This window comes from Melozone crissalis, unplaced genomic scaffold (assembly GCF_028551555.1).
Source record: "Melozone crissalis strain CALT ecotype California unplaced genomic scaffold, PUWL_Pcris_2 ptg000010l_1, whole genome shotgun sequence".
In the NCBI taxonomy this organism is placed as follows: Eukaryota; Metazoa; Chordata; class Aves; order Passeriformes; family Passerellidae; genus Melozone; species Melozone crissalis.
The window spans coordinates 5,851,391-5,870,602 of record NW_026535788.1 but is presented as its reverse complement, the minus strand read 5'-3'; the positions used below and the strand labels follow the sequence as shown (position 1 = coordinate 5,870,602).

The 19,212-nt window shown below is 43.6% G+C and overlaps 1 protein-coding gene across 1 annotated transcript; it reads right to left on the bottom strand.

Moving 5' to 3' along the window:
- Positions 1 to 4,918: 4,918 nt before the first annotated feature.
- On the bottom strand, positions 4,919 to 18,665 carry ADRA1A (adrenoceptor alpha 1A). The gene is made up of 2 exons (XM_054270543.1): positions 17,783 to 18,665; positions 4,919 to 5,430 (listed from the first exon to the last, which is right to left on the bottom strand). Exons 1-2 carry the CDS (start codon positions 18,663 to 18,665, stop codon positions 4,919 to 4,921), a joined length of 1,395 nt encoding a protein of 464 aa, XP_054126518.1.
- Between the last annotated feature and the right edge of the window lie 547 nt (positions 18,666 to 19,212).

Sequence of the window (19,212 nt, the reverse complement as noted above, 5' to 3'; positions counted from 1 at the left end):
AATAATTTGGAGGAAAAACAAAAAAAAAACCCAAAGTACACATTCCCCCCAATAATTTATTTGTTCATATTAGCAAGATTTTGTATACATTCGGTATTTTGTTCAGGGAAATGACCAGCATGAACAGTTCAAACATGATAACTCTGGAAAACAGCACATAGAAAATCCAATGACACAGGAATACCACATTCAGAAAATGCAGTGCCTGTTTCAGGAGAAATCTTTTAAAACCAGCCAAACTTGTACAACATGCAGGCAAAAAGCTGCTGCAGGCAGAAGAGAAAAAAACCCATTTTTTTGTAACCAAAGACTGGAAAAGCAAAAAACCAAAAACAAACAAACAAAAAAACCCAACCCAAATCAGCTTGTATACAATTCCCACAGTTGTACTGTCAGGAAGAATTGAGTATTCAGGGAAATTCAGAGAGGTTTTCCATCATTGGCTGAGTGGACTTGCTTTGAAAGTGGAAATGTACTGAAATGCTAGGCAGGTTTGTGTTTTCCTACTTCAGAAAACAGTTTACTAGGGCTGAATTTTGGCACCTGATAAATTTGGATTAATGCAAGAATGTCTCATTCTTTGGATGAGATGTTGAGCACTGTAAAATCGTGTTTATTTTTACTATTAACATGTGGAGGTTTTTGACTCTGAAAAAGACCTTGATGTTACCATGATGATAAAGGAGAGGCTGTTACTCATCCTGGGTTTGAGCCCAGTGTTGCTCTGAGAGTGAAATGCTCATAGAGTGGAGCTTTGAGCCTGTTGTGGGACTGACAGATGTGTTATTTCTCACGTGATGGTTGCCATCCATAGCTCTCCTGCTCAGCAATTCATTTCCCCTTAGCTCACATTTGCTATTTTCTCCTTCTCTGTCAGCATGAGAAATATGCAGTGTGCTCTGCAGAGAAGGAATGACATTTCACTCCAATCCTTGAGGCAAATGCTCCATCTCCTCCTGGGAAATCAGAGATTCGATTGCATCTGTCAAGCTGGGGGAAGATCTGTATTTTAAAACACCACAGGCTACCTCTGCAGTGTCTTGTGGTTTCTGTAGCACTGTCATACATGAAATGCCTTCACAAATATTTGAGTGTGTGAGAGGGGCAGGCAGAGAGCAGATGCTGCTGTGAGAGCAGCTGTCTCATGACCTGCTGGATTTTTCTGGCAAAGGATAACACTGGTGCAGGTCCCAGATTTGCCTGGAGCTGAGTGCAACACTTTGAGGACCAACTGGCTTTTCTCTTTGGCTCTGCTGTCAGAAGAGATCATCCAGGAAAAATTGGTGTCAACAGCCTGTCCCCTTGAGTTTGTTTTCCACATTGTCTTGCTTATCCAAACCATATTAAGACAGGAAAGAGGATCAAGGTATCTCTGAGTAGGATGTGGAGTTAATTACCCAGTATGGATTCAGCCTGGGACAGCTGAAACCTTGCTGGATGAATCACTGAGTTGCTCTGTGCCTCAGTAGCTTTATTTTAAAATGCAGTGCCTAATAAAACCCCACTGAGCCATGAGCAACAGTAGCTCAAGGCCAACAGGCACGCCTAGAACTGAGCACTTCCACTTCAGCAAAGCAGTAAGAGCTTTTTTAACTGACTTCAATCCATATAAGATGTTGCAGCCTGCCAGTGTTGCCTTTCAGAAAATTGAAAAAGTCAGGCAGGGAAATTTGGTAAAGAACCTTTGTGAAAGGCATTTTTGCTTACTCCAAGTAGAGAAGCAAGAAATATTCCTGCCTTAATCTTTCTTCTTTTCAGTGCTATGGATTTCCAGTACATTAAGGCCTGGCAAAGGAGAATATTCTTTTACACAATGCATAATGTATCCTTGGAGTTGGCAGAGAAAAATAAAGAATATAAAAATGAGAAGACATTTATTTGGATAGTGGGCAGAACTTAAATATTTTGGATTTGAAAAATCTGGCAAAGTACACGAAGCCTCAAAACCATCAGATAGAATATCTGAATTGACTGTGGAAACTGGACTTTCCCTGCCCTGGGATGAAGAGGGATTGGTGATCTCCTTCACCTCAGGCTGTGCAAGTTAGGAGTCATCTCTGTGATGCTCCAGCTCTCAACCCTTTGCAGCAGAGACTGCTCCACCCAACATGGCTGTCAGTCCCAACAGAAAACCCTGACCCAAGAGGATGCTGAGATGTCAGTCATCCCTCAGAGGTTTCAGGCAGGACACATCCCCTGCCAGGTCAGGTGTGGATCCTGGATGTGGCTTTGAGGGGAACTCCTGGCACTCCACTGTTCCCACTTCCCATCTGGCCACTCTCTGATCTCTGCTTTGTGCTCCTGCAAGGTTTCACACGACAGAATCCTTATGCTGGGAAGGTTTTACAAGTGATGATTGATGTCCAGCCTCTGGGAAAACCTCTTGTCCTGTTCATGCTTTAAGACAAACAGATCCATTCAACCTCTGTGACTGCAGCTCTTCCACCAGTGCCAAGTTCACTTTAAATAACAGGAAAAAATGGGCTGCTTGAATCTGCACTCCTTTTTTTTTTTTTTTTTTTTTCCCCTGTTTCCTAGAGCTCCTTCTATAGTTTTTGAGACTTCTCAGTCCAAATATCCACCGAAATGACAAGTGCCAATGACCCTTCTTGAAACAAGGGCAGGGCAGTTTTCCTGCAGAAATTCACTGAGGGAGCCAAACAAATTTGGTGTTTGTTGTGTTTGTTGTTACTGGCAAACCTGGCAGCAGCAGAGGGGTGGCTGGGACCAGGCTCACCTGATGCTGAGGACTAGAAGCTTTTCAGAGTCACTGCACACAGAGACATTCTTTAGAATCTGTTTGGTGCAAAAAAAAAAGGATGAAGGTGAGACCAACACTTCATTATTCCAATCTCTGTCTCTGCCACGCAGGAGAACTGTGCTACATCCATGTCCATCCTGACACTGCCAGCAGCAGCTTGACTTATTTATCTTCATCTTACAGGGTCAGATTATATTGCTGCATCAGAATTGCTCTGCAGGTAAATGAATCCAATTGTGAAAGCCTCCATGTGTAGCTCCACAACAACTCCTTGCCTGACACCGTGAAACCTCAATAAATCTAAAATTACTGCAGCAACCCTGTGTAAATCTCCCAACTCCAAAGAAGATATGGCAAAAAGGGTCTTACTGGTCATAAAACAAGTCCTGATTGTAGGATAAGACAGGGTTGGGCACCAGGAGTGTGCACTGAAGACTTTAAATCTTGCCTGTCTTGCTCAATTTAAGGAGTGTTTTTTTCAAAATGTTTCAAAATTCAGGTTTTGTCCAAATACACATCCCACATATCTGAACCCTGTGAGACTGGAAACCTCAGCCACGAGTCTCACGTGACTTTCTTATGAGATTTCCAGCTTTTCTCCTTCTGCTCTTGGCTTGAAGTACCATGAGAATATTTTCTTATATGGTATTTCCACACTTTTAGCTTCAAATTCTAGGCCTGAAGAACCTTAAGTGTGAGGTGGATTTCTTATTTAAGCTAAAACTGGGATTGTGCAACAGATTTGTGTTCTGTGCATTTATAAACAAAAGACACAGGAGACAAATCCTCTTTACATTGGGGATTTAATACTGAGTGAGAGATATACAAACAATGATTTCTCATCAATGCCACCAAGGTATTGTTTCAAGACCCTGTCCTGTGATAATGAACCTTATCTTGAGCTGTTTCCCTTTTCAAGGCAGTGGATCTTCAGCACAGCAGCTGACACAGACAAGAGTAGGGGCTCATGTGCTGTTTCAAAGAGCTTAATTCTTCCTTGGCAGGCTCAGGAGGAGTTATGTCAAGAGTGGCTTATTTCTAATATTGTACTGACAATTCCTCCCACTATTTCTTCCAGATGCTGGCCATCTCATTTATTTTTTTATTTGGATTAGCTGTATTAAAATATAACATGCTTCCAAATGCTTTTCTCCTAAATTCCCAAGGGAATGGGAATTCCCCTTTCTCGTGGGGATGGACATCCTTAAGCCTTTTAAAATGTTTAACTCCCCCTGCTTAAAAGAAGGAGAAAATTCCTGACTCTGGAGTACCAGGATCTCACAGAAAGCTTTGAGCACTTGGTCACTTCCCAACTTGAAGGAGTCAGGAAAAGGAAAGTAGCAAAACACTGGGCAGGGAGACAGGAAAGATCTGTAGTTTTTCCAGTGACTGTGGCACTGATCTGGCTATTGAGTACCTGAGCAAAGAATTACTGAGCCTTTCAGCAGGTTCCTGATGGACTCAGAAGATAAAAAACAAAAGGATAAATGCAAGTGAGTTTTGAGCCTTGTTTGATAAGGACTTACCTAGTTTTGAGTTTTATTAGACCTGCATCAAGGCACATGGATCGTCGGAACAAACCAGGTACACATGCAAATTTTCATTTGGTATGGTGTGGAGATAAGGGAGGCTGATTGTACAAAAAGGAAAAGTTCTCCTTGGTCTCTGAAGCTTGGTGGAGTGCAGTCACTTGGATCAAGTTTTCCTTGGCAATGGAGTTGACTGAAATCCAAAGGTGAGGTTTGGCTTCAAGGGGAGGCGTGGAATCACAAAATGGCTCTGAAGGTGGAGCTGCCAGAGAGTGTCAAGGCTGAAATCAGCACAGGGTCTTTGTGGTTCTCACTTTCTCCTCCATTGCCTAAATGAGAGCAGTGGGAACTTCAAAGGAGGAGAATAAAGAGATAAAGCTTTTAAATGCCAAGGAAACACCTGGCAGATGCTGGACTCTCAGAATAACATCCACTGAAGCCATGCACTACCTTTGAGGGGCTCCATTCATGCTCCCAGCACTCACAGACATCCTTCCTCTGAAGATTTGGCCCTGTTGCACCTGTTCATACCTGGATCCTTTCAACTATCATGCCTATTCCTACTTCCCCATAAAAAGTGTGACATCCCATGAGGTCCCCAAGCTGCCAGCCTGGTGCACCCAGCTGGTTATACATCCTCCCCACTCTCACTCAGGGAGATTGAGTGGATTTTGATGGTTGGCACTTTGCAGTTCTCGTGGACAAGACTCCCTGAAGTGCCTGCACAGCAGCATTCCTGCAGGAACCCTTTGCTCTTGGCTTTGGCAGCTGTGCAGTCTTTGGAAACAGCATTTTTGGTGGGCACACCCTGCACGGCGGAGAAGATCTTCCACTCGCAAACCCCGTCTGACTTGGAGATCTTGTAGAAGGTTTCTCCTGATCCCACAGGGATCCGGACCACCCCTTTGCCACCCTCCATGCTCTGGCCTGCAGGATGGTTGAGGTTGAAGCTGGGTGTTTGCTTCACTGCTGGCTGCTTCCGCAGGAGGCACTGAGCTCTCAGGACGTTATGGAATGCTTTCTTGAACTCTTGACTTGAGCATGGATAGATGATGGGGTTGATGCAGCTGTTTAAATATCCCAGCCAAAATGTTATTTTAAAAAGAGTGTCCGGGGGTTTGATTGCAGGAAAGAAAGAGCCTAAAATGGAAAATACACAGAGTGTTAGGGCAGAGGCAGTGAGGAATTGCAGGTAACCAAAGAAACTAAAACACTGGAAAAAATAAATAGGATTCTGTTCCGTCTTGAAAAATTATGATTGGAAACACAATTCCTGCAGGAACAAGTGTTTCAGAATCTGTGGTGTCATACAATTACATGGATGTTCCATCAGAAACCAAGTCAAGAGAGCTATTTTATAATTACAAGAATTATATTCCCATTTACAGCTAGAGAGGCAGCCAGAGGGCTGATTCCAGGGATAGAGGAAAATTCCTTCGGCAGGGACTCCTAATTGAAGATTTATTACCCATATGACAGCAATATCTTGTAGGTCATCACAAGGGGCTTCAGATGGCAAGAAAATCCCACCATTTCAGAAGGGTTAGAGAAAAAAGGGATTAGAGTTGACAGTGTCACAGCTAAAAGTCTTTGAAATTATGAAGTATTGGGTACTGATATTCCCTGAAACCTTCAGAAAATTTAACTATCCACACCCTGCCTCATGGAATGCATCTAAAATTGAGAGAAATTAAAAGAAAGTTTCCTTCTCATATCAAGGAACACTGGGGAGTGTCTCATAGGCAGCCATGAGATGTGTGTATATATTTTTAACTTTAATTTTAATATTTTTATTTATTTATATACACACATATTCTGATATATACTTGCAATGTTACCTTCCAAAGATGATTCAAAGAGCACGAACTTTCTTTACTGTTTCCTTAGTAAAAAAAGTACTTTGGCATTGGCATTTCTTTTTCTATAGAATGATGAGTTATCTGCTGATTTAAAGTCTTGAAAATGTTTTTCCTGATGTAAACCTTTAGTTTTATTAAAAAAAAAAAAAACCAACAAAAAACAACCTCGTGGAAACAAAATTGGCTTGTTTTGGAATTTGTACTCAAATTTATAATAAACAGGACTTTTAGCACTGATAAATGCTTGCCTTCATGCTTCCTCTGGAAAAACTGTAAGCATGTGGAAGAAATAGTGTGGAAGGGTCAGACATCAATGCATCCATGATCCTCTGCAGTTTAACCATGTCTGGGAGCAGAGTCTGAGCTTTACAGGGATCGATCTGTTCCCTGGACCTCTCGTGGCCGAGGAAAAGCTGTTAATGCCCTCTGAGGATGTTCTGATTGAAATCTGAGAGCTGCTCAACCGCTCTGCCCTTTTTCCTCAGTCTTTGTCAAACAAAGCTGCAGCACTTGCAGCAAATGCTTTCGAGTGGCCACAGCAATTCTTAGGGTGGTTTTGCCTGTGTGGGAATGCATCAAAATCCTGCCTGGGCTAGAGACACAACTGGTGCAGGGTGATTAATGTGGGATGCAAAGCTGTGTTTCGTGTCAGGTACAAACAGGCAACGTGTGTATTTGTGAATGTGAAATGTGTGGACCCAGACAATGGGAGAGCTGTGAATTCTAATAATAACTGAGGAAAATAAAGCATGGAAAAAGGCCTTTGAACCTATCTTTTGTTTGCAATTAACCCTAGTTGATTTAGGAGCATTGGAATTAAGGTGTTAAGGATGTTGCTTTTTGCTTGCATTTAATCCATAAAAAGCTCTGCAATAATAACCTTTTGAAGTATAATTTTAGAATATTACTTGTATCCTTGAAACTATAGCTTTGGAATATATATAAAGGAAATGTGCTTATCTCACGCCTTATTGAAGCAGAGAAAAACAGCTTGAGGAAAGAAGATGAACATCACCTCAAGGGTTTATGGTTTTGACCAAAGATAAGCTGGACACCACTGTTACGAGATTTATAGTCTCTGCAATTAAAAGGTGGACACACATCTGGGGAGCTGGACCCCACCAGATGGGATTCGTCTTTCTTCTTTCGGAAAGTGGACCGTCACCATCTGGGGATTCTCCTTTGAGACACATCCTGAGAAATTAAAATCACAATAGTGTATAGAATTGTGATGTAATAATTTGGAATAAAAATTGCTGATGAGTAAAAGATTGGAAATAGAAACTGCCAAAAATACTGATGAGTACCCCTATAAATACCTGTAACCATCAATTATCGGTGCGCAGTTGGAGGGAAAATTTCTCCCACTGTAACCAGCGCTGTATTGTTCATACTTTGCCATATTAAATAATAAATTGATTGCTGCTTGAATATTGGCCTAGTCAAGCTTCTTATTCATAACATTAATAACCTGCTCTTCTTGCTGAACACGGGATCTGAGGGGAAATGTGGAGCGATCTTGTGGTGGCAGCAGCTGCTGCACCCTGAGCAGAGCACATGGACACGGGGCAGGGTGAGAAGCCCTGCAGGGGTCTCTGACCTCGGACCAGACTGTGTGTGTTATGAGTAGAAAAGTTGCCCATTTTTTTTTAAAAGTCGCAGAGTTCACATGTTGAGCCAGTTGCTGCCAGGGTGGAGTTCTAACTGTTTGTTGTTGTAATCACCTGTTGTTAATAGTTTTTTGTTAACTGTTGTTGATGGTTGGGAATTCCCCTTTTTGTCCAGTGGCACCCTGCTGCTTCCTGGAGGATGGCACCTGGGACGGTGAAGAGGAGGGGACAACGAAGTTGGCATGCAAATGACATCGGGGTTGACATGCAAATGAGGAAGCCCCTCACCAAACCTAGCCAAAACCCCTAAAAACCAGCCAACACAGAATTGAGGGGTCGAAGTGATGTCTAGACGTGAGGAACAGAATCAGTATCTGCTAAGACCCTTTTAACCCCTCACCCTAACCTGAAGATGTCAGCTGGAAAGAGAACCTCAAATGTCAAACCAAAAATGGGGGGAATCTCCTGATGCTCTCGTGAGGACAGAAGCCCCAGCTCTGCCTGCAGACCAATGCACTTTTCCTCCTCCTCCATGCCACTCTTGGAAGCAGTGGTGGCATGAGCACAACCCATCGGTTCTTCCCCCCCGAGCTGATTTTTAATGAAGGTATTAAAAAGGAGAAAGATCTCCTGCCCAATTAATTTCAGAGTGTGTGTGCTACAGCAGCAGCAAAGTGACACCAAATCACAATCATCACAGGATGGTTTAGGTTGGGAGGGACCTTAAACCCATCCAGTGCCACCCCCTGCCATGGGTAGGGACACTGTCCACCGTCCCAGGGTGCTCCAAGCCCCGTACAGCCTGGCCTTGAACACTTCCAGCCATCCAGGGGCAGCCACAGCTGCTCTAGGAATTCCATCTCAGCCCCTCTCCACCCTCACAGAGAGAAATTCCTCCCCAATATCCCCTCCATCCCTGCCCTCTGTCAGTTGAAGCCATTCCCCCTTGCCCTGTCCCTCCAGGCCTTGTCCCAAGTCCCTCTCCAGCTCTCTTGGAGCCACTTTAGGGGCACTAAGCCTTTCCCAAAGCTGTCTCTTCCCCAGGCAGTGCAGAACATGCCACAGGAGCTCTGTTTCTGTTCTGAGGCAGCTGAACCTCTGATTGCAGCCTCAGACATGACCTGGGCACCAAACATGGTTCTCACTGCCTCTGTGGTAGCTTCTGGTTGCTCCAAGCTGGCTCAGGTAGAGTAGTTTCATTATTACTTTCAGTATAAACCAAATTTTAAGACCAAAAAGATTTTGCTAAAGAAAACAAATGCTGTTTTGCAATGAAGCACAAGTAAGCACAGATATCCACAACCTAATTTTTTTCTCCGCAAATTAATGCTTCTCTCCTTTAGTGAAAAACAACTAAATAACATTCTCAAAGAACTTTCTGGCTGAAATCATTGGCAGATGAAAAATAACGAAAGGCTTCTAAATGCCCAAATTATGCTCATTTTTTTGTCTGTTTCCTCATTTAAATGCCATGTATCTGCTGCTTTCCCATTTTGTGGTGCGAGAAAAGGTGAACCAAATCCCAGCTTATGGATTCAGCAGTGTGAGGCCAAGTGTAAAAATGGGTAAACAATAATAATTCCTGTTTGCTGCAACTCCCGGCTCCCTCCAGATGGAATGCAATGGCTGTGCCAAAGTCTGATAAAAATAGAAAACAGCCAGTGTCAGAGTCTGTCCCTTGCTCTTTTTTTGGGGTGGGATCTGCATGTTAATTTATTAATGTAGCCTTTTTTGGTTCATCAGTGGAGACACTCGTGTTGCCTTGGAATAATACGCCGTGAAAGAAAATGAAGGAGCTCTAACAGCACAGAGACTTTGCTATCTGCAGATTCCACTACACACTGGCTTTCAGATAATCATGGAACGATTTGGATTGGAAGGGAAATGAAAGATCATCTAACTCCAGCGCTTTGCCATGGGCAGGGACATCTTCCACTATTCCAGGGTGCTCCAACCTGCCCATGGACACTTCCAGGGATGCAACAGCCACAGCTCCTGTGGGAAATCCATCCCAGCCCCTCACCACCCCCACAGGGAGGAATTTGTTCCCAATATCTGATCCAAGTGTACCCTTCTTCACCCCAAGCCATTCTCCCCTGTGTTATCAGTGCATGCCCTGGTAAAAACTCGCCCTCCAGCCTCCCTGTAGGGTGTGTTTGACACTCAGGGGCCACCGAAATCGCTGTCCTTCTATTGCAGCCCCACAGTTACCTCTGTAGCTCAGAAATATTCCCTAACATTTCCTGTTGGCTACCTGAGTATCTAGGAAAAGGGGAAAAATATCTTATTTTCCAAATCCTTGAGTAATGGTGTTCCTCCCCACAGAATCCTAAGAACGTGTCCCTTTCTTGCAAACCTTTAATATTCACTGATGTTGTTGTGATCAATCTCAGTGGCTGATGGATCTGTTAATGAGCAGGAGGCATTTTCAAACCTGGTGACAAAGTAGTTTGTTCAGTGCTGAGCTCTCAAAATGGACAGCTCAGGTCAGATGAACTCAAAGGAGAAATAAAACAAAGATTTTGTGGGATTTTTTTAAAACAATGACCATAATTAATCATGAGATTAAACAAGTGTGGTGAATTATGTCTTTTTTAGGGTGTATGGTACATGTTCCCTACAAAGCAGTGAGCACAGGGAAAGCAGGTAGAGCTGGGATGAGCATTTCCATTCAATCCTTGACTATTTGGTGACTGCCAGTTCATGTCAGTTAAAGTTTGGACACCTGGACACCATCATCCAGGGCTGAGAAAGCAGAATTTTTGCACCTAATTCTCAGAGCAAATTTTTCCAGTCCTCTCACTCCATACCAGGTGGAATCACAGGTGCCATGCAGGTGTCCTCTAGGAGAGCTGGAGGGTTAACAGCAGCTAATATATTAAGTTTTCATCCTTGGAATTAATCCTCTGTGCTATTCACTGGCCTTAATATCTTCCTTTGCACACTGTCAGGAATTAAGTTGTAAGTAGCAGCAAACCTGATTAAAATTTAAAGGCTTCACCTTACAATGTCCCCCTGCAGTCTGTGCTGGAGGAACAGTAAAGAAAGCTTCAATAGATCTTTTAATGCATTTTGAATCATGGATTGAGTAAATGACACTGCAATTCCTGCTTTGTTTTCAAAATGTTGAGGAGACTCAAGTGTCAGTAGCACAATACAATTGCTTCTTGTTAGAGTAAATGAAATAAAATGTACTATGAGCCTCCCAAGATCTTTTGCCATTAAGTATTTCATCACTCATCCCTGGAAATGTCAGGATTGCATTTTGTTCCCACATCTTTTATTTTCCAGTTTTTCAGCTGGAAGTTTCTTCAGCTCTGAGAGGTAAGCTTGCTACATCCCTCCTGGTGAGTAAGTGCTAATTCATTCTCACAGCTGTTATTTGACTTTGTCATTTGTCACAAGAGCTGCCTGATTATGGGTTGTTTAAAAACCAACCCTGATGCCATGCGTCATTTCACTGATGGACAGCAGAGAGGGTTTTGGAATCTGCCAGACTGTAAAAACATGTGTTATTTACTCTGCATCATTGCTGCCAGCACCATAGGAATCAGATCCCGTATATTTGTGTGACCCATGAACCCTTTGTGGTGTTAAAAACCATCTCAGCTACAAACCCATCTGTGCTACAAATCCATCTCTACTACAAATCCATCTCTGCTACTGAATCGTGCAGCTCTGTTTAGGTTTGTTGCTTTTTCCCCCTCTTTTTGTTTTGTGGAGCTTAAATATGGTGACTGAGACAGAGCACAGAGGTCAGGTGGGGGGGATGCTGCTGATGTATGGGGGAGATCGGGGTTGTGTCCATAGAGAATCCCAGAATGGTTTGGGTTGGAAAGGACCTTAAATCCTATCCTGTGCCACTCCATGCCATGGGCAGGGACACCTTCCACTGTCCCAGGCTGCTCCAAGCCCTGTCCAGCCTGGCCTTGGGATCTGGGGCAGACACAGCTTCTCTGGGAATTCCCTCCCAGACCCTCCCCACCTCCCAGGGCACCATCCAAATCCCATCCAACCCTACCCTCTGGCACTGGGAAGCCATTTCTGCTTGTTCTGTAATTCTCTTGTCCCAAGCCCCTCTCCAGCTCTTGAAGCCCCTTCAGGCTGGGAACAGGAAGAGTGCTCTGGTTACAGGGAAGCAAAGCTCAGAACTCAGGTCCTGGGATCTGTCTTGAAGCAGTCAATCCAGAGGGCATCACATCTTCCAGAGCCATAAAGACCCAGAGGATGAAGCACAGAGGAGCAATGATATTCCAAAGGGAATTAACTGTGTACCATGACCTTCCTAATCTCTCATGGCTCTACAAACATTGATAAATATGCTACATTTTGTGTTCCCAAGCCCAGTGTTAGCTCTAAACTTTATTCCCTAAGTGTTCTATGCTGCATCTCAGGTCATGATTCAATCCACCCTCTGGAAAGTGTATTTATAGAAAATAAATACATATAAGTATATATAAGATATACATACATACACACACAGATATATATGTTGCTGCAGACATTGAAAGCTGCCCCCTGTACACACATGACCTCTCCTACAGGCCTTCATTATTCTCTTATGGGAAGTATTTTTTTATGGAATAAAAAATGGTATCAAGGAACCATTGGACAGTAGGAAATGATCCTGGATTCTGCACAATCCAATTAACACAACCAGTATAGAAAAAAAGCAGTGATGTGAGTAAGTCTTGCACTTTCTAGCTGTGCCTCCCCAGGGCCTGGAATGTTTTGGCTATTCCTGAGGGAAAATGAGAGGGACTTTGTGTTTGGCTATTGCTGATGCATAATAAACAGACATAGAAGGAGGACCGAGTTGGTTTTCCCTCCCAAACCCCTGAATTCAGCTCTTTGCGGCACCATGAGGGTGTCTGGGCACAGGTGAGAGGTGAAAAGGTCAGGCAGCAGGAATGGGTCAGTCTGGGAACACTGCTCTGATGATTTGGATTATTTCAGACCTAATTTATGCTCTGTTTCATATTGTACCCACTTAGGATGGATGATATTTCTGGGAAATGTCTCAGCAAGCAACTATTTCCAGATTTGCTGTGGGCAGCTGCAGATTTAGAAAGCTGATAAAAAACCATGGGAAGGTAAACTGAGGTTTTGTTACCCGTGTGAACCCAAACAATCGCATTGTTTCACAAATCAATGTAATTGTCACTCCAATTCCAGTTCCCAAGCTCCTACTGCAGTGGAATGGGTCTGGATCTCATTGCTGACATTTTGGAGGTACTTGATATTTGCCCTGAAGCCCTCACTCTTGAAGTCATTCACTTAAAATCAAATAGTAATTTTCCTTAAAAATTAAAAAAAAACAAACAAACAAACAACCAGAGAATAGTTTGAGAATCTGAGTCAGTCTCAGGCTGCCTCATGAGTTTGTTTTCTGTCATGATTTTGGAATCCTTGGAGTCAGAAACAAGAACTTATCTCCTTCAGCAAGAGCCAAGTACCTCTCCCGTTATCCAAATTGCAGACAAATCCTGACATTTGCTCAGTGGGGTGGGAGAATCACTCACCACGGCCTTTCCATCACTCCCCAACCCTGAATTGTGCTGGGGCATTTGAGAGTGAGTGAAAAATGACGCTCCTGTTTCCTTTACTTGGGGCCTGCAAGGTGGTGGCTGCGTGAGGAGGGATGTTCTGAGACAAGGATGAGGCTCCTGTGACAGGGGACACACACAGGAGCGGCTCTCAAAGCAGAGCACAGCAAATCAACCTTCCCTCCTTTGTTTTTAGTACAAATGGGTTTTAATACTGATTCCTCCCCTCCTTTGCTGTGTTTTCAGTCACTGGGACACATTTCAGGATTTGGGAATGGTGGAGAAATGTTAGCCCAGGGATGTCCATGGGATCTTTGTCATTAGCTGAATTATCAGCCCAGACCAACAGTGCCTTTCCAGTCTGTGATTATGAAAAATGCCCCTTGTGATCAGCAAAAAGCCTAAAAAAACCCTAGCCATGGAAATATCTTGTCTGTTTATCTTCCTGGCTGAAATTCTCCCCATTCAATGGTTTAACTCGCACACACACTTGTGCTCCGTGACTCAAGGAGGGCAAGCATCCTTCCTCCCCCTCAGCTGGGATCCAGAGAAAGAGCTGGGGCTTTATTCTGAGGGTTTTCTTCCACTTTTATATCTTTTTTTTCTCTCTCACTAAGAGAACGCTGAAATATTAATGTGGGGAGTCTGTGTTGATGTGTGTTGCTGCTCTGAGCCTTGTGACCCTCTGAGAGGTCATGTTGTGTCAACAGCAGAGACGGAAAAATGCACTTTATTTTTCTGGTTTATGTCTAATGAAAGTAGAGTGGTCCTCTTTGACTCTGTTAAAAAAAATTACCACAAAATAGTAAATAGAAACCATCTGCAGACAGGATTAGAGGATTCCCTTGACAGTGTTTGTGTCAGTTCACAAGACTAATTTACTCCTAGACCACAAACACAGACACCCTCCAGCAGATCCTCTTTTTTGCTTTCTTAATCATGAGAATGATTGACAAATGCTAAAACCCTTCCTCTCCCTTGCACAGTTTAGGATTTTTTCCCCTGTGGTCTCCTAGCTCAGACTTTCCCTTTTTATTTCTTCCAGCTTTGGAAAGCAACACCTGCAAGTTGATCCACAGAAAATAGACCACAAGCAAAGCTCTGGGAACTTGTTCTCTTCTGAGAGTTTGTTAAGAAAAATCATTAGTCCCAGGCCAGGAACCATTTTTGCAACACCCCCAACCCTTTTTTACATCAGTTCTGTGCATGTTTCACCTCAAAACAACCTCCAAGCACTGTCTTTTATCTTGCTGAAAGGAAACCTTTTGAAGAATTCCCAGAACAACATATAAATGTCTTCCAGTTCCACGACAAGGTCTGTTCTATCACTTGTGACATGAAAACCTTCCATCACTGGGGGCTTTCACTGATTTCTGGGCTCTTCCAGCTCTGAGTCTTTCTACATCTATCCATCTACCTACATATATCCTATATCCCTTTCTGAAAATTGCAAGAGGAGAACAAAAAGCCAAAAATGCAGGTTGCGACTGGGCATGCCAGAGCCCAGCAAGCCCTGATTGCCCAGATGAAGCTGCATCTGAGCCTCTCCCCACAAATCCCCTGCCCCTTGGCTCAGGAGCTGCAGATAAGCTCAGGCTCTTCTCCATAACCCTCTCTGAGAGATGCAGACAGGCTCAAAGCTGCTTTTTCCTGTTTTTTTATTTTGTGTTTGTCTGGTGGTCACTGAACTGTCAGTTGAAGCTGTCACTGATGTCAGTTCTGCTCACAGGAATGAAAACCTGACTTCTACCAGTGGAAACCAAAGCTCTGACAACATTGTGTGTTACAGAAGTTTTGAAAAGCAAATATTGGCCTCACTTATTTTCCTGCAACAGGATAATAATTTCCTGGTTTTTTCCACAAACCTCAAGCCAAATGAGAAGAAGGTGTGTTGGATTATTGGGTTGAAGGATTTTGCACAGAACCTTTGGAATGAAACTTAATCCAAGGTACTAAGAGAAAAAACATTCCTTACACAGACTGCAACTGGTACATTTACACTCCAGTTTCAATTCAAATAATTTATTATGGCAGGGATACTTCAGTTGTTTCTCCAGTTATTTTCAGCAGCATCAGCCAACATGGATATTGTGCCTTTCTCAATATCTTTCCGTCCCTCTTGGCCTTCCCATGCCTACACCTCAAAGGCTTCCACCCTGCTTTATGATGCACTTCAGTAAACCTAATGTTTCTTGCTTCGAAGCAGTTCTTGGCTGGTAGAGTGGATATTAACAGATGTGGAAATCTTGAAGGGGATGTAGATTACAGTGAAATTAATCTAGGTTTGGGGAAGTTGTGCTGCATGGAATGATGAGCACAGTTGTCTGAAGAGGCTTCTGTAGCAGTTTAAGAGTGTCTGTCTTGTGGGCAATCTGCACTGGGAGTGGTCTGGCTGATGGAATCATGGAATTATAGGCATTTAGGTTGGAAAAGATCTCTTGGATCATTGAGTCCAGCCGTCCAAGTCCACCTATAAACGATGTCCCTGCATGGCCCCTCCACATCCGTCAAATCCCTCCAGAATTGGTTGATGGGACCATGTTTTGGTCTGTCCCATGGCCACAAAGCCCCAGAGCTGGGCAAGTTCTGGTTGCCTAGCCATGGATGCTATCAGCCTCCACCAGGGTTTCAACAAAGGATTTTAAACATCTGGAAAGTCAGACCCTGACAGGACCCCAAGACCCTGTCAGGATCACTTCCCTTCCCTACCCCAATTGGGCCTGGGTACAGGACAGACCTGAAAGTGGCTGTTATCTTTTGGAAAGTGCCCTGCATCAAGATGAGTCCTTGGCTTTTTTGAGGACTTTTTTAGTGCCACTCATTTGTTTAATCAGGTTTTTTTTGTCCTTAGACGAAAGCAGCAAATAGGTTTTGAAAGCCCTATAATATATGCTTTAAAAAGACCCAGTAACCTCCCCAAAAAAGAGGAAAACAACCTCCAGAGTTTCCTTACATGGGATCAAAGGAGGATACAAAGTAATTCTGGAGCCGAGAAGATTTCTTAAATCCAAAGCAAATTAATTAACAACAGCTCTCTGTGAGCAATCACATTTGCAGATGAAAAGTGTGTTTAATGCATTCTCTCAAACCCTTTTTGAGTATGTTTCAATCATCTTGGCAAGCAGCATTTCAACGTGCTGACATCCTGGCCAGCACAAGCCAGGCCCTCGAGGGCTTCTCCTTAGGAAACAGTTCCAATCAGCACTTCCCAGTATTGACCAAGAGGAAAAAATTCTGAATTTTTGGGTTTTTTCACATTAGCAACAGGTTTTTGTGTGTCTTGACAAATCTTGGTAAAGCCAGTAGGGATTAATTGAAAAAAAAAAACCCAGTTATTTATTAAAGTTTGAAAAAACAGAATTAAATAAAAAAAAAAAGAAAAGGAAAATAAAATCCCCAAATCTTTCTTTTCATGTTTAGGTAAGACTGTTTTACCATTTCTGAATTGTCCATATTGTTGTCTTACTACGTGAAGCTGCCATAAAATCTTACTTTATTTTTCTTGTACAGCATAAGCCCTTTCCATAAGAAAAGCCCTGAAATTGAGTAAGTCACAGATTTTAGTTTCCATGTTTGAAAAACCTAATATTTAATGGCAGAGCCCAACCCAGTGTGATGAGCTATGTCCTTCACCCTCAGCTACAGGTATGGAATTAGTATTCTGCTTTTCCATCCTCAACTGCATCAAAGGTAACTGAGCAAGGTTTAATTAAAATTCTAATTACTTCTTTATATTCCAGCAAAGCAGAACAAATCCCCAGCTTTGCTCCACTTTGGAATGACAACTGGAGAATAAATATTCACCTCCAGCATGGTGGCTGAGCCAGTGTTTGGCTGGTGGGCTCAATGAGTTTCCAGAAAAGCTGCAATCCAGAGCAGTATAAAATTAGTCGGAAGGACCCTCACTGCTGTCTCCTGACTGGTCATATGAAAAATTGGATTAAAAGATTAACTTTGTTTGGAGTTATGGTATCTCACAGGATGAATTTCCTCATAGGAAGCAGATACTTTTTTCCTTAGAGTGGGAATCATCAATGCTGGGCACTCAAGGAGATCTGTGAACAGCTACTTCAACCCTGAATGTATGTAAATTGTGACCTTTTACATGTTTAAGTCACCTGGCTGCAAACATAAATACACAAACACCTAAAGATCCTGTTCCTATAGTAGAGATGGTCACAAATATATGCTCTACTTCAGAAAAGAGAATTTTCTATGTGGAGGAAGTGCAAGATTGCTTCCCTGGTTTTCAGAATTTTATTTCTCATCACCAGAGACCAGATTTGGTCGAATTTAACACTTGTGTTTTTTCATGGTCCCTGCTTTGTGGTGGTGAGTGTTTTGGTGTTTTGACAGCTTTGCAGCACAAAATTGTTCCCTCAGAGCTTTTCTGATCAGTGTTACTACACCCAGCCACGAGCACAGCCCTCCCTGCCCAGAAGGTGCTGGAAGACACACAGGGGTTAGCTCTACTTACCAAGAGGCATTACTACAAAAAATGGGAGCCAGCAGAGAACGAAGCATCCCACAACTATTCCCAGGGTCTTGGCAGCTTTCTTTTCCCTGGAGAACTTGAGCAGGCGCACAGAGAAGTGGTGCTTGCTCTTGGGGTTGGCTGCAGAGCTGCTTGCACCAGGGATGTTTTTGCGGTGGATGCGGAGGGTCACCTCCTCGGAATGGGATTTCTCTGTCTTCAGCCCAGAGGTCAGCCCTTTGTTTTCCCTTTTGGCCACCACGTAGACCCGGCAGTACATCACCAGGATGATGATCAGGGGCAGGTAGAAGGAGCCCAGTGCTGAGAACAAGACGTAGCCAGGCTCCTCGGTGATCTGGCAGATTGTCTCATCCTCCGGGGCTGGCTCCTTCCAGCCGAAAAGGGGCCCAATGGAGATGACCAGGGACAGTACCCAGACACACAGCAGGGCCAGGAGGCCCCTCCTCTCTGTCACTATGCTGGGGTACCTCAGTGGGTAGCTCACCCCGATGTATCGATCAATGGAGATGATGCAGAGGCTCATGATGGAAGCAGTACAGCAAAGCACATCGACAGCTGCCCAGATGTTGCAGAAGATCCTCCCAAAGACCCAGTAGCCCAAAATCTCCATGGTGGCTGAGAAGGGCAGGACGGTAGAAGTCAGGAGGAGGTCAGCTACAGCCAGGTTGATGATGTAATAGTGAGTGACACTCTGGAGGTGTCTGTGGCAGGCTACGGACAGGATAACCAGGATATTACCCAAAACCCCAAAAACAATCAGCCCCCCTAGAATAACACCCAGTAAGATGGCCTTGGAAATGTTCACGGGCTCCACAGAGTGGGTGCAGTTGGAGCACTCAGAGGAGTTTCCAGGAAGGAAAGCCATGGCTGATAATGTCCATGTGAGGCTGCTGAACTTCACCCCCTTTCCAGGCAGGAACAGTGACAAGATCAGGAAGGTCCTATAGGAAACATTTGCTTAGCCTTGCTGGGGAAAAGAGTTTTGAAGAGTGTTTTAGGACTGCAGGACCAGAAGCAATGAGAAAAATCCAGAAACATATTAGAAAACCTACCCTTTCTCCTAAGCTTTCACCAGAATAACATGGTTGATACTCACAAGTTCCAAGTCTAATTTAACTCCTCCTGCATTTTCCTTGGGGTGCACAAGTGGGGATACAAAAAGCTGAGGCCGTTTGTCCCACTTTCCAGGGCTATGTGATAAGAAATACTGGAGCTGAAGGTTCAAATAATTTCTGTCTTTTGGGGAAGGTTTTCTGTACTTAAGGAAAGTAAATATTCCAAAGGGTCTCCAATGTAGCTTCTCCTGAGAGGAAATCACTGATCCTTTTAATTGCCTGGTGTTAGTCCTGATTCTGCCTTAAAGTTGGCTTAGAAACCTGACTGGGTGGAGGTTGCTGCTGTGCCTGCTCAGC

Coding starts and splice junctions, on each gene's coding strand:
- ADRA1A (XM_054270543.1), bottom strand. CDS start 18,665: ATGGCTTTCCTTCCTGGAAACTCCTCTGAGTGCTCCAACTGCACCCAC. Junction 5,431..17,782: donor TTTTGTAGTAATGCCTCTTG/GTAAGTAGAGCT, acceptor TTTCCATTTTAG/GCTCTTTCTTTCCTGCAATC.